This window comes from Pagrus major, chromosome 3 (assembly GCF_040436345.1).
Source record: "Pagrus major chromosome 3, Pma_NU_1.0".
Taxonomy (NCBI): domain Eukaryota; kingdom Metazoa; phylum Chordata; class Actinopteri; order Spariformes; family Sparidae; genus Pagrus; species Pagrus major.
The window spans coordinates 11,357,777-11,378,027 of NC_133217.1; the positions used below are offsets into that span (position 1 = coordinate 11,357,777).

Sequence of the window (20,251 nt, forward strand, 5' to 3'; positions counted from 1 at the left end):
GCAATGCATATACAGTACATATACCACTTCCACACACTCCACATGATGTGCGGCTTCCCGCCACATGCGTCCGATCCTGCAAGATCCCCCAGACGCTAATGAAATCTATTGATGTGGAGTGTGGGGACATCAGAGTAGCAACAAGAGAGACAGAGAGAGAGAGAGGAAGAAAGAGGGGATGAAGAGAGAGAAACTGCTTCCCAAAATAGGAAAAAAGGGCAGAGTATAAAACAAACCGACCAAAAGTTTACGCAGACCTCAATTACAACCCAAAGCAGGATAAAAATAAACAAAATAATCACAACAGAGCACAATGAAACTTGGCCCCCTACCCAGCCCCAAGGCAAGAATCACACACACACCCAAACACACACAAATACACACTATTTCCTAAAAGTAACAAACACAGTTAATAATCTACAGTAGTGTGTGTGTAACAAGGCCACACACACATAATCATACACTCAATTTGTAGCTTTGGCGAAAGGACTTGCCTGGACCTCATAAAAAAGCAAACAAAGATCATTTTTGAAACATTTTTTTCAAAATGCTCACATACTTTCTTCAACACAAGGGGTTTAACGATTCTCCAAATCCATGGTTTGGTTCATATCTCAGCTATTGTTGTTTGTGTGTTTGTTTTGTGTGTGTGTGTGTGTGTGTGTGTGTGTGTGTGTGTGTGTGTGTGTGTGTGTGTGTGTGTGTGTGTGTGTGTGTGTGTGTGTGTGTGTGCGCAGTCAGTCAACAGAAGCAAGCAGCTGGTTACTGCGGGCCAACAGTCCACCAAAACTAGAGTGAAGACACAAGAAAGGAGTCTGCTTGGGGGGGAAAATGTATTTTTCCGCAGTTATTGTCCTTTTGGGGACAGGACTGAAGGTGAACACTTGAAGTGAGTCAGGTTAAAAGTGAAGTAAAAGTGATGACCATGTGATGTGTGGCAGTAGGTTGTTGTCAGGGATCATTTCAGGAGACAGGACTTGAGACTGTGGCATTTGTATTGCGTCTTCGGTCTCAGTTTCAGAATCATTACTCCCCTATTCAACACACAATGTACATGCATACAGACACAAAAGGATATAGGAAAACACATCTAATTTATTTTTGTAAAATCTTCTCCATAAAAAAACCCTGGAAAGATTCTCCTCATTCCTTTGGGCTGCTATGTTTTTATGAAATCTCTTCTGGCATCATACTACATTAGCAATTGTGTCAATTTTGTGCTTCTGATTCCACATTCTTCACTAAGCAGATTTTCCCGTGGTTTTCAGTGAAGGCACTTTCAACTTATATTACATAACTACAGTTTGGCTGGCAGGATACCTGTCTGGCCATCTATTTGGAGCCGGACCTGTCTGTCTCTGTGTCTGTGAAGCCATTCCACTCTTGATGGCCTTTGTGTTTCCTACAGAAATTCAAGCATTCAGGTTTCCTCTCGGGAGCCCAGAGCTGTCAATCAAAACCATGAGGTTTAAAAAAGGCCCCCAGCCACCGTTCCAGGGGACCTTTTTTCCAATCCGACCCGAACAATACCAACACAGACATCCTAACCTCTGTTTTGAAGACAGGGCAGGTAGTCATTAGGGATGTCAGACCCCGGTATGTGCGTACCTGCATGCCCAAGAAGTCACCTGCCATCGGTGTGTGCATGCTTACATACTTGTGCGTCTGCTCTGTGTCTGTGTGTGTGTTTGTATGAGTGTGTAAGTCCAGACATGCGACATCACCACGTCGTGACACAGGCCTAAAGGTATGTGGCTTTGCGTGTGACGTTCATTGTCCTGTTCTGAAAGTCCCCAGCCAGCCGGTAATCACTTCAAAGGAGACAGGTCAGCAGAGAGGTGAACTTACAACGCCCTCCATCCACCCTACACTTTGCTTCTCCTCTCGTCTCCTCTTCTCTTTTATTGTCCCTTGTACTCACTACTTCCTTCTTCTCTACCATCTCAGCTCCCTTCTTTCTAAACCTGTATTGTGGATTTGACTGCCTGACTTAATAAGATGTATGTTAAAACTACATTGGTATAGTGCTCTCTAGCATGACCATGGTAACCACCATGATGTTAAAAAATCCTGTTGTTGGAGTATATAAGCTGCTGCACTATTAATGCTGCAGATAATGCATGAAGAACTCAAAGATGGTTTCAACTTTCCATTCTGCAACCACAACTTATTTGCTGAACAAACACTTTGTGGACATTACACCTTACACACTTAAAGGAGCTGTGAATTTTTATTCTTGCATACTGACCTCGGTAAAGGCCGAAGAAGCCCTCGTAGCGCACCACCTTCTTGAAGCAGTCAAAGCTGCTCTTGTACATGAGCTCTCCAACCAGGGAGCCACTGCTCCTCTGGTTTTGCATGCGTGTTTTCACCAGATCGATGGGGTACACTGCTGTGGCACCCACAGCTACAGAGAAAACAAAAAAAGAAGCTTATTTAGATACTGGCAACCTGTTAAAAGGGCACTGTTTGTTTATTTCAATACAAATATTCGCTTAAGTGGTTTACTGATATGACTGTGCCACCATTGTCCTCCTCTTGCCTACAGATCAGTACACATTTGTGTTGAGAGTGAAGACATCAGTAATAAAAATGATGGTGCAAAACGCTACAGAGATAGATGAGAGGAGTAAAGGGAAAAAAGTGTTGTTCTATGTCACATGATATTAGATGATGACTTTAAGCTACAGTTTCTTATGAAACTATTGGGAAAAACCTGTTTGAAGTGCGTGTTGATTAAATTATCGCCAGTGTGGAGGCATAGAAATACGAACTTTTTCGTAGGGACTACAGTAGTTCTGAGTAGAAAGAACTATAAAAACTGTCAGTGGGTTCATTGTCCAAATAGATGAAGAGAAGAGAATTTGTCACATTCTGCAACTGCAAGGTCTATTTGAATAATCAAGGTATCACAATAAAGGTAACACTTGAAATATTTGTTCAGATGTGTAAGTACAAGTATATATGTCACTGGGTCCGAGCAAATTAAGTTGGCACACAGCATAAATGAAAGATTTTTTTTTTTTTAATTACAATTTTAGAATGAATATCCCTTAGGAATGATGCAGCTGCATGAAGTTTTTCTTGAAACTCTTTGGTGACATTTTCATGAATGAAACAAATCTCATGAACACACACCCACTCATGAAAAGGTAGCATTCATCAGGTCGAAACTGGCAATCTAGGGCACGTTTGAGGGGTTAAGACGGATTGGTAATGCCAACTGGAGCTCTGGTACGAGCGAACCTCAATAAAAGAAGTAATAAAAGATTAAGGGTAAGAATATCATTATATTGGGGTGAAAAACGAAAACTTCTTTGCTAAATTCCACTCGAGATAGGTGACAAAATATGTCTTTGTAATCTGGGTGACAGGACCTTTTGAGAGGAAGAAAAGGAAAAAGGCGGAGGAGGAAGGGGAAGTCTGTAGGGTAATGTTAAGGACGACATTGAAGTGTTTTGAGTCCCAGTGTCTTTGGCCCGTCAGACGGACACAAACAAAAAGAACCGACCCAAGGCGACAGACTTAATTAGAGAGAGGCCGAGAGAGAAGAAGGGATGGCGGACCCATACCTCCTTATTAAGCTGTCTCCCTTGGGATAGAAGGAGGAGGAGAAGGGAGGAATGAAGGAAGGGAGCAGGAGGAGGAGTAGGAAAACAGTGGGGAGTCTGAAGCCAAACACAAGGCCCAGGCGCCGCCCTTCACCCCCACCTTCATCCTCCCCCTTCTGATCACTCATACAGGTACAAAAGAATCCACACAGGAGGGTTTTCCCATGGCACGCACAGAGGCGAGGGACAGGACAGAGCGAGACAGAGGGATGGTGGAGAGCGGGAAAAGAGATAGAGAGAGATTGAGCAAGAAAGAGAGGGAGCACTTCTCTTTAAGCAGGGGAGCGACTGTTGCTCTTGTAAGCAAGGTAAGGGGCAATAGAGGGGCCATTGTCCTCTATCTCTCTCACCCTTTTCTTATGAGGACAGCAGAGGGCGGGGGGCAGGTAGGCACGTAAGCAAGTAGGTGGGTGGTGGGGTGAAGGTATGCAGGAAGCCAATGGGGCGTGACTCTTACCCCCTGCCACTGAGCCAAGGGCGAACCTGTAGGCCGACTCTGCCACCTGGACTAGGATGGGCCGGGAGTGGTCACTGCCCAACTGCTGCTCCGACCATGGAAAGGAGACAACAAATACATTAGTGCAGAAGGGAAACACAACAAATAAAAACTGTTGGATGGAACAACCGGAGAGAGACATGACTCTAGACAGGCCACTGTTTCAAACATTGATATTTCAATACTGTTTCACATTAAACGTTGCATGCTACACATCTAATTCCACCACCCTGCAAGCTAAATTACAGGCTATTATATCAATCATTTGTCACACCTGCTGTACAGTGTTTGACAGCAAGTCCAAGTGTCATGATGGATATTGGTCTACAGTATAATGGCCATTTAATGAAATTATGCTGACAAAAAAGTGGGAGTGGGAAGATGCTTGAATGTAAGAGTATGTACGTGTTTTTGAGAAAGTCACAGAATACACAAATGTCTTAATACAAAGTAAATACATTCAGTCTTTGATTATAATATACCAGTACTATAAGATCAACTCAGGGCCGCAATTAACTATCATTTTCTTTACGAACTTATAGTTAATTTATTTTTTAAATGCTACACAAAGGTTAAAAAGTGCCCATTAAAGCTGAAACCAGACAATGAACTCAGGGATGAATTTATTATTTATTATTAGGGATGAGTAAGAACACCATCATCTGTATCTGTATTCATACCCGGAATGGGCGTGGCTTAAAGCAGAAGTAGGTGGTGCTTAAAGCAGCTACCCCCAGGTAGGACTGACTGAAAGTTGTCAATTTAAGCCTGAATCAATATGAGTTGATCAGAAGTTGCAATATTTTTAATTTTATAGAAAAATATTTACAGAGCAGCCTCAGAATTGAGCTTCAATGTTTATGATCACAAGAGTAAGAGAACTACTAACACAAGTTGTTTTTATATACATTTGAATAAATGAACTTCAGTCAACGAGTACACATTTTACTTGAATGATACTCGTACCTTTATAAAATACATTGTCTGTACCAGTTACCTGTCCCAACCTGGTACTCACTCAACCCAATTAATTCATAACACTTAATAAATACGTTGTTATCAAAATTGTCTTTTTGTTGTTGTTGATAGACTAATCAGCTAACAGAAAACTCATTTCAGCACTAGAGAAAATAATTGGTGAAAGCAACACAAAGCCCTGCACAAGTGGTCAGATGGTAGATTCAAATTGTCAGGGTTAGTAAAGTTTGAAAGTAGAAGCCACTGTTGATGAACTTCCAATGGGTCTACTCAAGGGTGTGTGTGATATATCTTGAGTTAGGGTTAGAAATACAGAAGATATTAAGCTTTTCTAGGTTAGAAAATTAGAAAGTAGAAATTAAAACAGACCATTGTATGAAACACTATTAAACTACTGATTAAAAGTTTTTTTCCCCCTTACATTTAATTAAGAATGACTTCTTTCGAGCACACATTGTTTATTCACTAACTGAGGATTTATGCAAAGATGCTTATATTATCTGTGGGCATATTTGATCATCTTTATTTTCACTTCACCATGCCTAACTAATCCAGTCTACACCTGTGTGTCGGCACATTTGTGAACTAAACCTGGACTCAAAGTGATCTTAGTATAGCCTTGTGATCATCACCATGCTATGCAACCAGCAAAAGAGTGTTAGTAGCCAGCATTAGTAACACACAGTAACATTAGCCACACTCCCCCCTCCACCTGAGGTACCTGTTGCTTGTCTGGTCTGCCCAGCTCTGGCCTCTCGACCCTGGGGAGAGCGGGAGTTGGAGCGTTGTAAGCATGTGAGTGTGAGTGTGTGTGTGTGTGTGTGTGTGTGTGTGTGTGTGTGTGTGTGTGTGTGTGCCTTTGAGGGGGATGGGAGTCTCTAGAACAGGTCCACCTGCCAGAGTAAACTCCCACCCCCATCTACACTATAGTTTCTTCCTCCCCAAATGTCTCCTTCAGACACAACCTCCTCCACCTCTACCATCTTCTTCAGCTCTGTCTGCCTGTGGACAGAAACTTGGCAATACCAAAAATCAGGATGTTTGAGGGATAAAGAGGGAACAAGAAAGGGCGACGCGACAAACATGTAGAGAAATAAGAGAGAGTGAGAGAGAGAGAAGTAGATCAAAAAAAGGAAATGGAAGAGAACGAGCAAAAGATGAGAGAGAGCTCCAGCTAGCTGGCGGCCAGCCCCCGAGGCCAAACCACAAGGGCCTAAAGTGGCTCATTGTGGTGGGACTGGCGTCTGTGTAGTGCTGGGCCCCTTTGCTTTCTCCCCTTTGGCCCCCGCCTGCTCCAATATGGCCTGGCCAAGCCTTCACTGTAGCGCTGGAACCCACCAGGCAACACAACTCTGACCAAACAGGCCCAGGGAGGGAAAACAGTCCTCTGCTCATCTGTCTGGCTCTCCATACATCTTCCTCTTCTTCATTACAAATTGCTTTTGTTCACTACTGCAAAGTCTCTTCACATCTATTATTTGCAACTTGAAGCACGTTAGAGGTTCATCAAGTTTCGAGGAAGGTTCCACTCGTCTTTATTTCCCTGGATTTGTGACTTTGGTGTGTATGTTTTTTTAAGACCACATGTCAGGGAGAGGTCTCATCATGTTTTCTCTCAAGAAAGTCTCCTAAAGTCTGGGATGGGAAATGACTTGGACACAACTTGGTCTAAACCTTAGTATGAACTCTTGAATATGAGCAGGACTGACTAGCAATGGCCGAATGGCATTTTGCGGGCAAACTCTCAACTTTATTCCACTTGTTTGGATCTGCGTCGCATGTCTTTTGTTTTCATTCACTCACACACAACTCTAAAACATCTCAATGAATTAATTGTGCAATTCTTACCATAATCAAATGGATGCTTTGTTTTGAGGGATTAATTACATGTGAACAGGAGATATCATTATCCTTAATCATCTTATTAATCTTAGTCATCTACATGGCGACATCTAGCCCAAGAGAATGTGCTGAGACCGAAAAGCGCTGCCAGTGTGGAAGAGGAAACCAAACACATCAACAAGTCTTCATATTCTGTACCTGTCTCTGGACCTCAGCCAAGTTGTAGGGCAGGGCGCCTTCCTCCAGAGGAGCGATGTTCTCAATGTCCGCTAAACCAACACGTCTGATGAGGAGAGAGAATGAGAAGTCTCAAGTAACTTGTAAAAACTCTCAGAGGATTATAATATTTCATCAATGAATCACCGTGTCCATGACCTTTGGAAGCACCATCTGTCAGGCTGAAATTTCTCTACGTTTACGGATACTTGCCATCATTCCATGTAAAAACACTGTGGCATTCAAAAATCCAGACCTGCGCTTGGCATGATTGAGTAAGGTCTATAGGAGCTGACAACTCCCACTCCTTTATGCCTACATCCAAGTATAACAAAGATATTAAACCTTTGGATGTAAAACTATTGCCTTTCCATTTTCATCTCTATGACGGTCCCAGAATTCCCAGGCTGAAGGAACGGGAAAGCCAAATCCCCCCCACACACACACACCCCTCTCCTCCGAATATTGGGGCTATTATCTCCCGCATCTCCAATCAAGGGGAGTGGAGAGGGCTATTAAAGTATCCCATTGCCCAGAAATAATAATCAGGTGGTGTCCCAGGCCGGGGTTAGAAATTATGAGCACACTGGTCGGGCCGCGAGGCAGACGCAAAGGAAGTGGGGGAATGTGAGACGCATACAGTTGTTGTGTGCCACGGATCATAGGGAATAGAATTGCCCCTTTTTTAAAGATAAATGGGAGTTCGGATTGGTTTTGGAATGAAAGAGGATTCTCTGGCACTGATGTAGTCATGTCTGACTCTTTTGATCCTTTGCAGAGAAGTTTGAGAGGGAAGAAAGAGCTCATCTGGACCCTGGGGCTAAAGGTGCGCTTTGGGGGGCAAGTGTGGGATAGACTTACTCTGCACAACTCCCTGATGAACTGAGGAAAAAGTTACACGACTTAGGTATGAATTCAGATGTAAGATGCTATTCCACCATTACTGCATATTTATATGCAGATTTAATATTGCAAAGAAAGTTGTACCCAAAGCACTGTCATATTATCAAAATTGAGATATTAAACCAAAGTTAGCATGATTTTTGTGTGTTTTTGTTTTTCGGTGTGTGTCGTTCTTACCCACGGGGCTCTGACAGGTCAGCCAGCTGAAAGAGGATGTCTACCTCCATGGGGGTCACCTGGCCAAACCTCTGAGCTGCCACAATGAACTCCTCTACAAAGAAACAGAGACTTTTATTTAGTGTTCACTAAAATGATGTGCACCAAACCTTATTATGATCCAAACCAACATTTACAGATAGGCATACAGATGAAAATGGAATAAAAAAAGAGAAACACAATAACATAAAAGCATTGTCATGTTTATCTAAATTCCAAATCTAATCATTTTCCACTGCCCATCTGTGTCCAGGTCACGGTTGCAGCAGATTCATCAGGAGACACTTTTCTCTTCAGCCACATCCCCTATATAGAGCTATTCTCAGGCCAGATGGGATAAATACAATTCCATCAGTGTGCAGTAGATCTGGGGACTTTCAAAGCGAGGCACACAGAGAGCATCATCTGCCTGAACAACCTATCCAGCCACAATCTCTGAGCTCCTTCTGATGTCTGAGTTCTCAGATATCCACTCTAAGCTCGTAGAGGATGTGCTGTACACAGAATCATCTGATAAGTCAACCTTGGAAACAGTTTAGACAGGCACTTTCAAAAAATACTTGGCAGGTGATTGGATGAACCATCTGTCTATCACTGTCTATCACACGCTATCTCTTCCTGCCATCATCACATCTCAACCAATTCCACTGCAGCCAGAAGTTCCCCATTGGTTGGCTGTGATTGGTCCAAACCACTGTGGTTCCGCCACAAACGCATAACTTGAAGCCCGACAAGATGGATTCCCACGTTATGTCGTGACTCTCGTGTGATCATGTGATCTGGAGAATCCACCAAGGAACATAGATCAACAGGTGACTCGAGAGCTTTGCTTTTAAGCTCAGGTTACCAGTCACCATGAGAGTACAAGGGTACAACATCTACAAGACTGTGGACGGGGCACCAATCTGGCTGTTCATCTCATGTTCCTTTATACATACCCTCACTTTCAACTTCTTATCTCTAGCTTATAAACTCAAGGCAGTAACTCTGTCTTAAGTGAGAGCAGGCAATTGGTCTTTTTCCAGCCTAAAATTTGCTGACAGTATATCATAACAGCTGCACAGCTGGCTGCAAACTGCCCCAGTGCATGCAGAAGGTCATGTCCTGATGGAGCCAACAGACCTTAAGCATTGGCAAAGAGCCATGAAATTGAGATGTCACCAAACGTAATACTCTCCACTCCCTGGCTGAGCTTTGAGATTCTGTCCATGGATATTACAAACATCATAGGTGATGAAGAACAGTTTTGGTGGACTCAAATCCCACCGAGAACATGTCTGACCTACCGCAGAGAACACAGACACAGCACTCAGAGCAGTTATACACGGACTGGCACCCCATTTTGTCGAAGCAGTTTGCATGCAAGGGTGAATAGCTGGTCCGCTGTTTCACAACCAGGACAGATTATTCATTGCCACATCCAAGGCTCAATAAACAATCCTTCTATGATTCTGTATTTTTAGTTTAGGTTCAAGGCATTGCTATATGTTAAAAGTATTTCATTTTTTTTACATGGTAAAGGAACATGATGATGCATTCATCCACGTTAGTTGGTTTGTCAGACTGTTGGTATGTTTCAATGCCAATGTCATAGACCATAAACTAGTTTGTCAGAAAAGCACCACATTGCTTTTAATATCTACCTACGGATTGTTGGTACATTCATTTCCTCATGATATATTTTCATCAATGTGTGATATATTACACACAGCCGCTACAACACAAAAATGAGTCAAAATATGCAGTACTGAGCTGAATGAATAACCTAAAACCAAAATCTGTTATCAAAACAAGAGTGGTTTCCTTTGACTGACAACTTTGACTGACGTCTCTGTTGTTCTGTTACCAAGCGTGCATGATACTGCATCCTAGACTCAGTATCATCAACTGAGATTATGTAACATACAATGCACCAACATAATATGATCAACTGCACATTTGCTGCTATTATGATGTGCAATAAGATCAAAAATGTACAGTTAAATACATTGTATGTCAATCCAACAAGTTATTTTGTGCGTGTTGTACCTTTAATTGGCTATTTTTCATTTTTGGTGTTACCATTTTACCATAACCAGCCCTCATTAACGTCTACATCAGCCAGTGATTTCTTATGTTTCCTGAAAAGATAGATCTGTGATGAGTATCTTTCATCTATATTCAGATAGATGGCCATTGAGATAATTTACGGTGGATTGTGCTTCTTGGTAAAACGTTGCATTTCATTATCTTATTTTTGCTCCTGCCATTGTAGAGGAATACAGAGGCTACATAAAGTATGATGACTGGCATGACTTATTGCCAGTACCTGTTTTAAATGTTACTCTGTTTTATGGTGATTTTTCTCTAAAGCTCTGTCACTCACACCTCTTACATTCTGTGACTTGGTTGTAGCTTTCGAGTAAGAAGGGAAACATTCTGATATGAAAAAAGAATATAAGATATGGCCACGGAGAGTTATGGACTTCAAGAGTTCTTCTGAGGCAGCTTTAGTATGCCGTAACTTAAGACCTGGTCTATTGTTGGTGGAATAAAGAACAGGTTGACTGTAGGCTGGCTTACAGTGGAGGAGTCAGCATTGTTTGACCCGCTTTATTCAAAGAGCAGCAGGCTGGGGTTGTGACAAAGTCGTTCTACACTGGAGCCATTCACCCCACCGAGGCTCAGCTTACCCCTGAGGCATGCTCTCTTTTTCTCACACACAAACACACACACACACACACACACACTCACACACACACACACACACATATCCATGGGTACATGCAGGTAATGCTCACAAGCATGTAAGATAGCATACTCACACAAGAATAAACTCACACACACATACACACTCACGCATAGGCAGACATAGACCGAGCTCTGTCTAGGGGAGATCACAGATCACAATGCTGATAACCTGTCTACCTGTAGCCTGTGGTCACCACTACACACACACACACACACACACACACACACACACTCACACACACACACACACACACACACACACACACACACACACACACACACACACACACACACACACACCTAATACATTTTACAATTACCTGTCTCTCTTTGAAGTGGTCATGGCTGGACATACAGTAGCTGCTGACGTTTTTGGACTGACACTGAGACAACCTAAGACTAAGAGTATTTAAGCAGCTAAATATTACAGAGTTATTCAAATTAAACTCTTCCCACCATCCTTTGTTAAGGCAATTGGCGCTCTGTTGTTAATGAGTGCCTAATGGAGGTCTGTTCAAAGCATTATAATAATTGTTATTTATACGGCACTTTCGAAAACAATTACAAAGCACATTACAAGTGGATTAAAAAAAGAGAAGAAATAAAGAACATTTTAACAACAGTCTACAGCCACATTAGCTGCTCCATGAGTCTGTACTTAACGTCAGCAGACTAACATTCTCACAATGACAACGCTAACACGCTGTACTGTATGTTAGCAGATATATATTTAAGTATAATGTGCAACATCTTCATCATCAGTTTAGCATGTTAGCAAACTAGCATTTGCTAATTAGCACCAAACACAAAGTACAGCTTTGACTGAATTGAATGTTATTACTTTTGCAGGTATTTGGATATAAAATGTTGATCTGATGATCGCTCGCGATGAAAAGTCAGGGGATGATCCAAGTTGCTGAAATGTATCCTGAGTGAACTATGAATGTTTCACTAAATATTACAGCAATCTATCTAATAGTTTTTCAGACATTTGACTCAAAACAACAAATGTCAAACTCATGGTAATATCATACATGAGTCAGGGACCAGTCAGTAATCAGTGGGATTCATCCTCATGGGACCTTGAATGTCACGAAAAAAACTTAATTGCATTCCATCCAATACCTAATGAGATATTTTGGTCTAGACAAAAATAGTGGACTGACCAACTGACATTACCATCCCTAGGACCATGTCGCTAAAAAAAACCCTCTGGGCAAAAACCTGGTCACAGCAAATTATTTTTCAAAACAATTAATTGGCTCACATATCATATCTTCTTGTGCTATCTAGTTAAGATGCATTCACAGTATTATGTTTACTTTGTCAACACACACATAATTTAAAACCTGTTCACAAACATGCACAGTCATGATTTGCCTTGTGGTGTACACTGCTGCCACAATAAAAGGTGTGTTCTCTAAAGGTCTCTTGTGCACGTATAGACACAAACGTTCACACACATGTGTGCACTCTGTGTAGGCGTTAAGCACTGTAATGGCGTCCCCAAGGCAAAACAGTGGCCTTGCTGCACATACGGAATCAATCAGGATTATTACGCATGTGTGCAGGCTTGGCTTTGTTAATGTATCCGAATGCTTGTGTGTACGTGAGAAATGTTTGAAATAGTGTGTAACAAAGTGCGCACACACTTGATACATGCAAGTGTGTGTACTGTATGTTTGTCAGCCAGCCAGTAGTGCATGTAGCCGAGCACTTGCAGTCCTAAGGGAGGCCTTAATGACTCAGGGAGTAGAGGGTGGTGGCTGTGGAGGTCTGGCTGGCTACGGGCCACCACGGGTCGAGCCAAGCCCAGTCTCGGTGTACCCATGGTGGGAACAGCCTAGGGAGAGCATGGGCTCTTGGTCTGGGTCGGCTCTGGTCCACACCCCTGATAAGGCTTCAGATAGCATCACAAGGCTACACTGGTGGCCCTGGGCCATGTGGAGAGAGGTCAGAATGGTTTCTTAAAGAAGGCCAGAGCTGGAGAGAGACTCAGAAAGAGACAGAGAAAGGTGGAAAGAAAGAAAAAGCTAACTAGGCCTCCTGCCAAGTGCTGAGGAAAGGAATGAGAGACAGCAAGTGGTGCAAGCAAGTGAGACAGATAAGGATTGAAAGGAACTAACCATGGGAGACAGAGAGACCGAGAGACAATGTCTGAAAAAGACAAAGGCTGTTGGATCAATGGATAAAAATACCTCAATCTCATCACCTTGTAGCTTTATATCTTCACAGAAATGTAGGCGATTTAATAGGTAAGAAACCGCTTATAAAATGTTTTTAACTGCCTAACCTTGAGTAGAAGATTTTGACAAAGCAAGCATTCCTCATTTTTGTGTGTTTTTTGAAGAACTAAAAAAATCTCATTATCATCCAAAAACACCCCAGGACAAATAAAGTGGTCCAGAGATCAGTGCCAGGATGTCTAATAGACAAGACAGGCTCCATCAGGGATTGTGGGTATGCAGTACGTGTGCTGGGTCGGATCCAGCGTGCCCATTTAAATGCCACCGGGAAGAAAGAAAACCAAACAAAAACAAGTTTCCACCCTCCCCTTAACACACACAGATGTAAATACATTATCTGGAAAACACATTTAATACTGGCTGTAGTGCAGGACTGCATCAGTGCATGCTCGCATTTGTTTTGTGAATGTGTCCTGTGTGTACTTATACTCATAAATGTGCATCTGCATTTTTGCTGCATGTGGCAATATATATATAAGTAATGTAAGTTTGTGTTGGAGTTTATGTATGTTTTTATCCTCGTCGGGTACCTTTGGTGACTTCCAAGTCCCTGCGGTTGCCAGCCAAGGTGCTGTGGATCTTTCTGATCAGCTCCATGTTGTTGAGAAGAGAATTGAAGCCATTGAAGTATGAGAAGCTGACCTGGTGAGAAGTGCTGCCACCAGCAACCTGGGCAAGGATGGAAACGTAAACATTTAAACATGCAGTGAAGTGGGGCAGCAACTAACAAGTATTCTCATTGTTGATTAGTCTGTTGATTATTTTCTCGATTATTTGATTAGTTGCTGGGTCTGTAAAATGTCTTGTCCATAAATGTTAGAGACTGAAATGAGATATTTACAATGTGGGATCTGGAATCAGGGAGTTTTTACCTTGTTTTTTCTCGATAGCGTACTCAAACTGATTATTCAGTTATCATAACAGTTCACCATTAATTTAATAGTTGACGACAAAGCGATTAATCATTGCAACTCTACGGTAAAGTCATAAAATAACTCACATTTACAAACACAATCACACTACACTCCAATCAGATTAAATGTTTGAGAGACGCATGATGATGACATGTACACACAGAAGAAATATGCTAAAACATCACATGTCAAGAGGAAATCTTGACAAAAACCAGTGTCTAATCATCAACTTTTCCTCTTTAACATCGCTCCATGGGGAGAAGTAAACCTACTTCAACCACTACTTTTTCCATCGTACAACGAACACACTCAGGGAGTTTAATTAACTTTCTTTATGAGGTGGAGGAAGTGGTAAAAGAACAGAAAATAGAAAAAAAGGTAACGGATTAAAAATAGACGCTGGGTTCTTGAGGACATTCCAGACTGCGTAGAAACTCTTTATGTGAACCAGCAGCTCATCTTTATCAAATCAGGCTCTCAAAACTCTTCAAGGAGCAACTCTAATTTCTGTCTGTTCGAGTACCTTTCATAGATGCTGTTGCCTGTTTTGGAAAGCTTAGACCAGAGGATCAGATGAGCCTGGAGGCTTTTGCAGCTCTTAACAATGTTGAGGGTTGAGGCAATAAAAAATGTAGGGCGTCCTTTCACTAGATGGCACTGTTTGCTTTACAGACACATTCAAGAAGGTTACTTGCAGCTTGCTGTGTTTGCAACAAGGGGTGGAAGCTCTTCTCTAACAGAGAGACACTTTATCTGTTCATATCTATTAGCCTATAGGCATGGATCTTCCCACCATATCCAACACTGAGTCTTTCACTCAGAGGGAGAGGAGAACAATATTTGGGTGAAAAGAGTGAGGCGCTGATCATTTAGCATGTTTGGTGAGTGGATTAAAGGTTGCTGTTTCTAGCATAATACCACCTTTAATGTGTCTGCGGTGTTTATGGTTTTTTTTATATGTGTGTATGTGTGTGTGTGCGTGCAAAAATGTGCACATAAATGTGTGTGTGTGTGTGTGAGAGAGAGAGAGAGAGAGAGTTTACTAACAGCACACCAAGATGTCTGGTCGGTGAGGTAAACACAGCGGAGAAAATGACAGAGTCTACAAGGTGTTTATGAAATGGGGCAAGACATGGACACAGACACAAGGCGCACACACGCGCAACACAAACACTGACACACATAAAGAAAAGACAGGACACAAAAAGACAAACATCTCAGAGTTCAAAACAAATAGAGCACACGCGCACAGCCACTCGCACACAAACACACGGGCAAAGATGATGGACTGTAAAGCTCCAGTCGCCATCTATCTCTGTCTCTATCTTCCCATTCAGCTGGCCTGCTCGGCTTTGACACTGCCAGAGAGGTTAGACTTAATGACATGTTGGGAGAGAGACAGAGACACGGGGGAGGGAGGGAGGCTGAGAGAGAGAAGGAGAAAAAAATGAGGGGAGGGAAGAAGAGAGAGAGGACGGATGAGAGGTGACAGAGAAAAAGTAAAGAGGAAGAAGAAGGAATGAACGATGGACAGCTGGATGGGAAAGAGAAAGCCACGGTGTTTGGTTGCGGGGGTGTGAGAGAAAGAAGTAAACACTGGGAGAAGAAAAAGACAGAAAGAAAGAAAGAAAGAAAGAAAGAAAGAAAGAAAGAAAGAAAGAAAGAAAGAGAGTCTTGCCTTTAACTCTTTTATGGAGAATAAAGTAATGTTAGGTTGCCAGTCTGCCTAGTAGGAATTAGCACCTGAATCAGCGGCAAACATTGTTTATAAAGTATATAGGATAGACTGATGTTATATTGTTATCGTGATATGAGACTATACATCATTTCAGAGTTTGGATATCATTATATCGTGACGTGGCAGAAGTGTTGTCTTTTCCTGCTTTTAACAACAACATTGCAGTAGTGCTGTAATTATCTGAACTTATCAGACAGTTCTACTTCTCCTAATACTTGCCTTTACTTACTTAGTCATTATATCCACATTATTGATGATTATTTATCAAAAATCTCATTGTGTTAATTTTTTATTAAAGTATTAACAGCCATCCCTATAATATCACTATCGAGGTAAATGGTCAAAAATATTATGATTTTAGTGAAGGTTTTCAAGGTTATCAAGATATTTATTGTGTATTGAAATACAGCTAGAAATTATCGCAATATTGCCTTAACATAGGGGCACTCCTCCATTTTTGAAAATTCAGTTACATTTGATCATACAAAGATTTTGGTAAATATGCAGATACTTTTCTGTACACAACACTGAGGAATCGAATTTTACATCAGGCTGTGCCATGATAAAAATTATAATTTGTGTGCTGCTTTTATAAAGGAACAGCTTATTTATCCCACAATATTTGTTTAACATTTAATGACAAAGCACCATAAGTCCCAGGTGTACAGCCGTGACCAATCCCTCTATTTATTTTTTTTATCCAGCCTGACTTTGGCGCTTGTGGATGACAGAAAAACAAAAGGAAGAGAGAACCACGGAGCTAAACAAAAACCCACCGCCACGAGGCATTCCTCCACAAAGGATGTGAGCATGTGCGGCCGGATGGTGACCATGATGTCCCTGAAGTCCAGGGCTGACACGGAGCCGCTGTGGGCTTGGTCCCGCTGGATGAAAGCCTGCCTCGCGTGCTCCAGCTGCATCTCCTGTGGAAGGGAGTGGAGAGGAGAACGGAGGGAAGTTTAGGTGTTAGATCATACAGTAAATGCATATTATTGTACACATATGTGGGTCATACACCTCTTTAAGTTGCCTTCATAAATTGAAATCCACATAAACTCACTCATATAAACACATATGCGTAAAAAAACACAGGCTTTGCTTTGATGGGCCCCTTGGTGTCGTCTCCCCCTCTCAGTTACGGGGGGGAGCCAGCGTTTGGCCAGGCTTTACTCTCGTCTCCTCTCCCAACAGCGGCTTGCCTACTGTGAGGCGTCGCTTGGGCTTTTCACACCCTCCCCAAATCCCCATTAAACCCACTTGAGGGAGAAACATACAAACATACACACACAGAGACGTGCACACACAGGCAAGATGGCTAATCACCCAACTGCTCACTTTGTCTCTCTTCCTGCTGCATGCACGTACACACAAAAGGTCCGCGGGGACGAGAGCAGGCTGCGGTGGGGACAGATCCCACAAGGCCTTTGAAATTAGCAGCCATTATCGGTACCTGCAACCACAAGTCTACAGAGGGAGGCTGTAAACAAACCTCTGCCACCAGCACTCCTCTGTCTTAAGACAAGAAACTTGGGGATATAGGAACAATAATAACACACAAAGAGACTTTGTGAAATAAGGCCATAGGCATTAGGACAGCGAGCTAAAACTGGTTGGTTTGACTGTTTGACTCACTTGAAGGGTATCACAGCCTTTAGGTCAAAAACAGTATTTTTACTCATGAGGTTTCTCACACGGTGACACAATATCAACAGCCTCAATGACCAATTCAAGTTTAGTTACTGTAAAGCACACATCAATGTGTTTACTCAACTGAAACACCCATGTAAACATGTTTTGGAGAGCTTTTTTTAAATTCTATTTTGCAAATTCCCACAGACATGTAGAGCTGAAATGATTTTTTTTAATTGATTTGTCTTTCAAAAACTAGTACATTTACTGTTTCCAGCCGCTTAAAAGTGAAGATTTGTTTAAAGAGAATTTTACTTTGTAAACAATAAAAGAACATTAACATTATTATAATGTTTTAAAACTAATTTTAATTTTTTTCTTCACAAAAGAGATCTGGCCCACTTATGGCAGGGAAACATTGGCCTGGGGGGCCCATGATTAATTTGGGAAATAATCAGCTGAGTAATTGATAATGAAAATAATCGTAGTTTCAGCCCTACATGCATGTCGTAGAAGATTATGAAATATTTCTCTATTTAAAAAGGCACCATTCAACTTACATATTAAATTAATTTATAATCAACATAATCCCATAAGTATCCTAAAACTAAATAAGATTATATCCATTAGGAACATTGTTAAAGTTTTATACAAAAAAAAAGGGAGGGGAGGGAGGATGTTTATAAATGACGTTTCTTATTAAAGCACATAGTTATAGTACAATAAGTAAGTTAGTAATTCAGTTCAAAATAAATGATGAACAATTTGTCCAAGAAGAATGGACATTCTTTTTCAAGCCACACATGTTGGACAAAAAATGCTGAAGGGGGACTGATTGAATCTTGAACATGCATGGCATTATTCAACTGATTGATTCAGATGTTAAATGCAACTCAAAAAAGTGGTATTACCACAACACAAAACCCTATGAGGCTATGACTTATTGTTGTGCTGAATTTGAGTGATATTTCACTGACAGCATAACTGATCGAACTCTCAATTCGCAGCGCCTGAGAGAAACGACTGGGGAAGAGTGACATTTACACAAAGCTGAGTGGAGACCGGAGGGGAGTAAGAATAGACATTGCAACAAAAGAGGCAGATTTGCAAAAACAGCAAATGTAGCAGCCGTGTGTCAGTATCACCTATGAGCGCAGCAGGGGCTCCGGAGAGTGTATAAGTGAAAGGAAGGCAAGGAAACGAAGAGAGATTGACACACATAAACACTCCCAAAGTAAATAAGGTGAGATATTTTGGTGTCAGCATCCCGAATGTCGTGACTCACTTCTGTGCTCGGTTGTGAGTAGGTCAAAACACTTTGGTGAGAAATAAACTGGGACGAGAAGAGGGAGGAGGATATTTAAAGTCAAAACCAAAAAAAGGAAAGTGAAGAAGAAGATAATGTGTGCATGTGCAAAAAACAAGGGTGAGCATTATCTGTGTCTTTGTGTACATCGTCATATGAGGAACAGAAAATTAGATCCAGTTTCTCTGGACAAGTCAAGCGTCTGGAAAGCCACACACACCAACCACACAGAGCAGCAAAACAACTGTGGTCCATGGGATGGAGCAGTTTATAGTCTCAGCCTCTTAAAACCTTAACTTGTTGCAACTGTATGAGTGTTGCAGGGACATGGCTTTTATTTGGGAGGGGAGCGAGGGAGGCAGGAGACATAAAGCTGGGGGCTTAAGACAGCCAGCAACCGCTGAGGCATTTGCAAGTCGTTTTAATTGTCCTTGGACGAGAATATAAACACATGATGAGCCACCTCTGTTTGCTTTCAATGGCTGTGATTCACCCACCCGAGTCTCTTCAAAACTTAAAAGATCAATATGAGTGGAGCAGGATTGTTTCTCTCTTTTCCCAATATCTGCTTCTCATCAGCACAGAGCTAAAACTACTACAAGGAGAAGCTTTAGCACAACTGCTATTTACATGTTTGCCAGTGAGCCCTCTACACAGTGATGTTAAGGGCTGGCCACTGATTCTTGGGAGAGTCAAACATATAATTGGGACTTTTAAAATCTGAGCAATGCCAACAATTCACTTTTTTGGAGCGCTTAGGAAAAAAAGTGGGACATGTGGTGTCCCCCTCAGTGTAATTCGAGCCCTTCACTTGCCAGGATTTATAATATGGGCTACTATGTGCCACTTCTCTGGACACTGGTAATACCACTGCCAGAGACAACACCACGCTGACAGTGAGCCTTGGCCGCCGTCCACACGTGAGACGGGAAAAATGCGTGTAATTGGTGAGAATCTCTGGCTTCCATCAAGACAGTAATTGGCCAGAGAGAGCCCTTGTGAGAAATATGCGGTGCAAACGTTTTCCCCGATAATCCCATCTTGTGAGCATCTGGCAGCGGCGTGGCTACAATGGCAGAAAAACACAATAAACACATGCATGTATGGCAGGAAGAGGGGGAAATAAAGGATGGGAACATTCTTGGAAGGGGAAAGGCCAGGTGGTAGGGAATTATAAAAAATAGCTGAAAAATATTTAGTGTTGGTTTTCACAGCTCTGAGAACTTTTATAGCTGCTGAGTGCACCTTTGTTGTTCTGGCTGACATTTACAAATGCTTTGTCTCTTAATAAAAGTATCATAACAGCGTTGGGTAGTAGTGCAATCACAAAGTGTGCAGTAATTGCACAGGTTTAAATTCTGATTGAGGAAATGTTGTTGTGCCTACCCTAATTGCCCTGTCATCAATCACTGGAGCAGCTGATAAC

At 41.9% G+C, this 20,251-nt stretch overlaps 1 protein-coding gene across 1 annotated transcript in view; it reads right to left on the minus strand.

The window, feature by feature from the left end:
* The window catches only part of slc25a13 (solute carrier family 25 member 13), a 52,676-nt gene that overhangs the window by 16,586 nt on the left and 15,839 nt on the right, over positions 1 to 20,251 (minus strand). The window contains exons 6-11 of the mRNA XM_073462793.1: positions 16,667 to 16,813; positions 13,769 to 13,907; positions 8,224 to 8,317; positions 7,126 to 7,210; positions 4,069 to 4,153; positions 2,249 to 2,407 (exon numbers count right to left, since the gene is read on the minus strand). Coding sequence (XP_073318894.1) covers positions 2,249 to 2,407; positions 4,069 to 4,153; positions 7,126 to 7,210; positions 8,224 to 8,317; positions 13,769 to 13,907; positions 16,667 to 16,813 — 709 coding nt within the window. The remainder of the gene's footprint in view (positions 1 to 2,248; positions 2,408 to 4,068; positions 4,154 to 7,125; positions 7,211 to 8,223; positions 8,318 to 13,768; positions 13,908 to 16,666; positions 16,814 to 20,251) is intronic.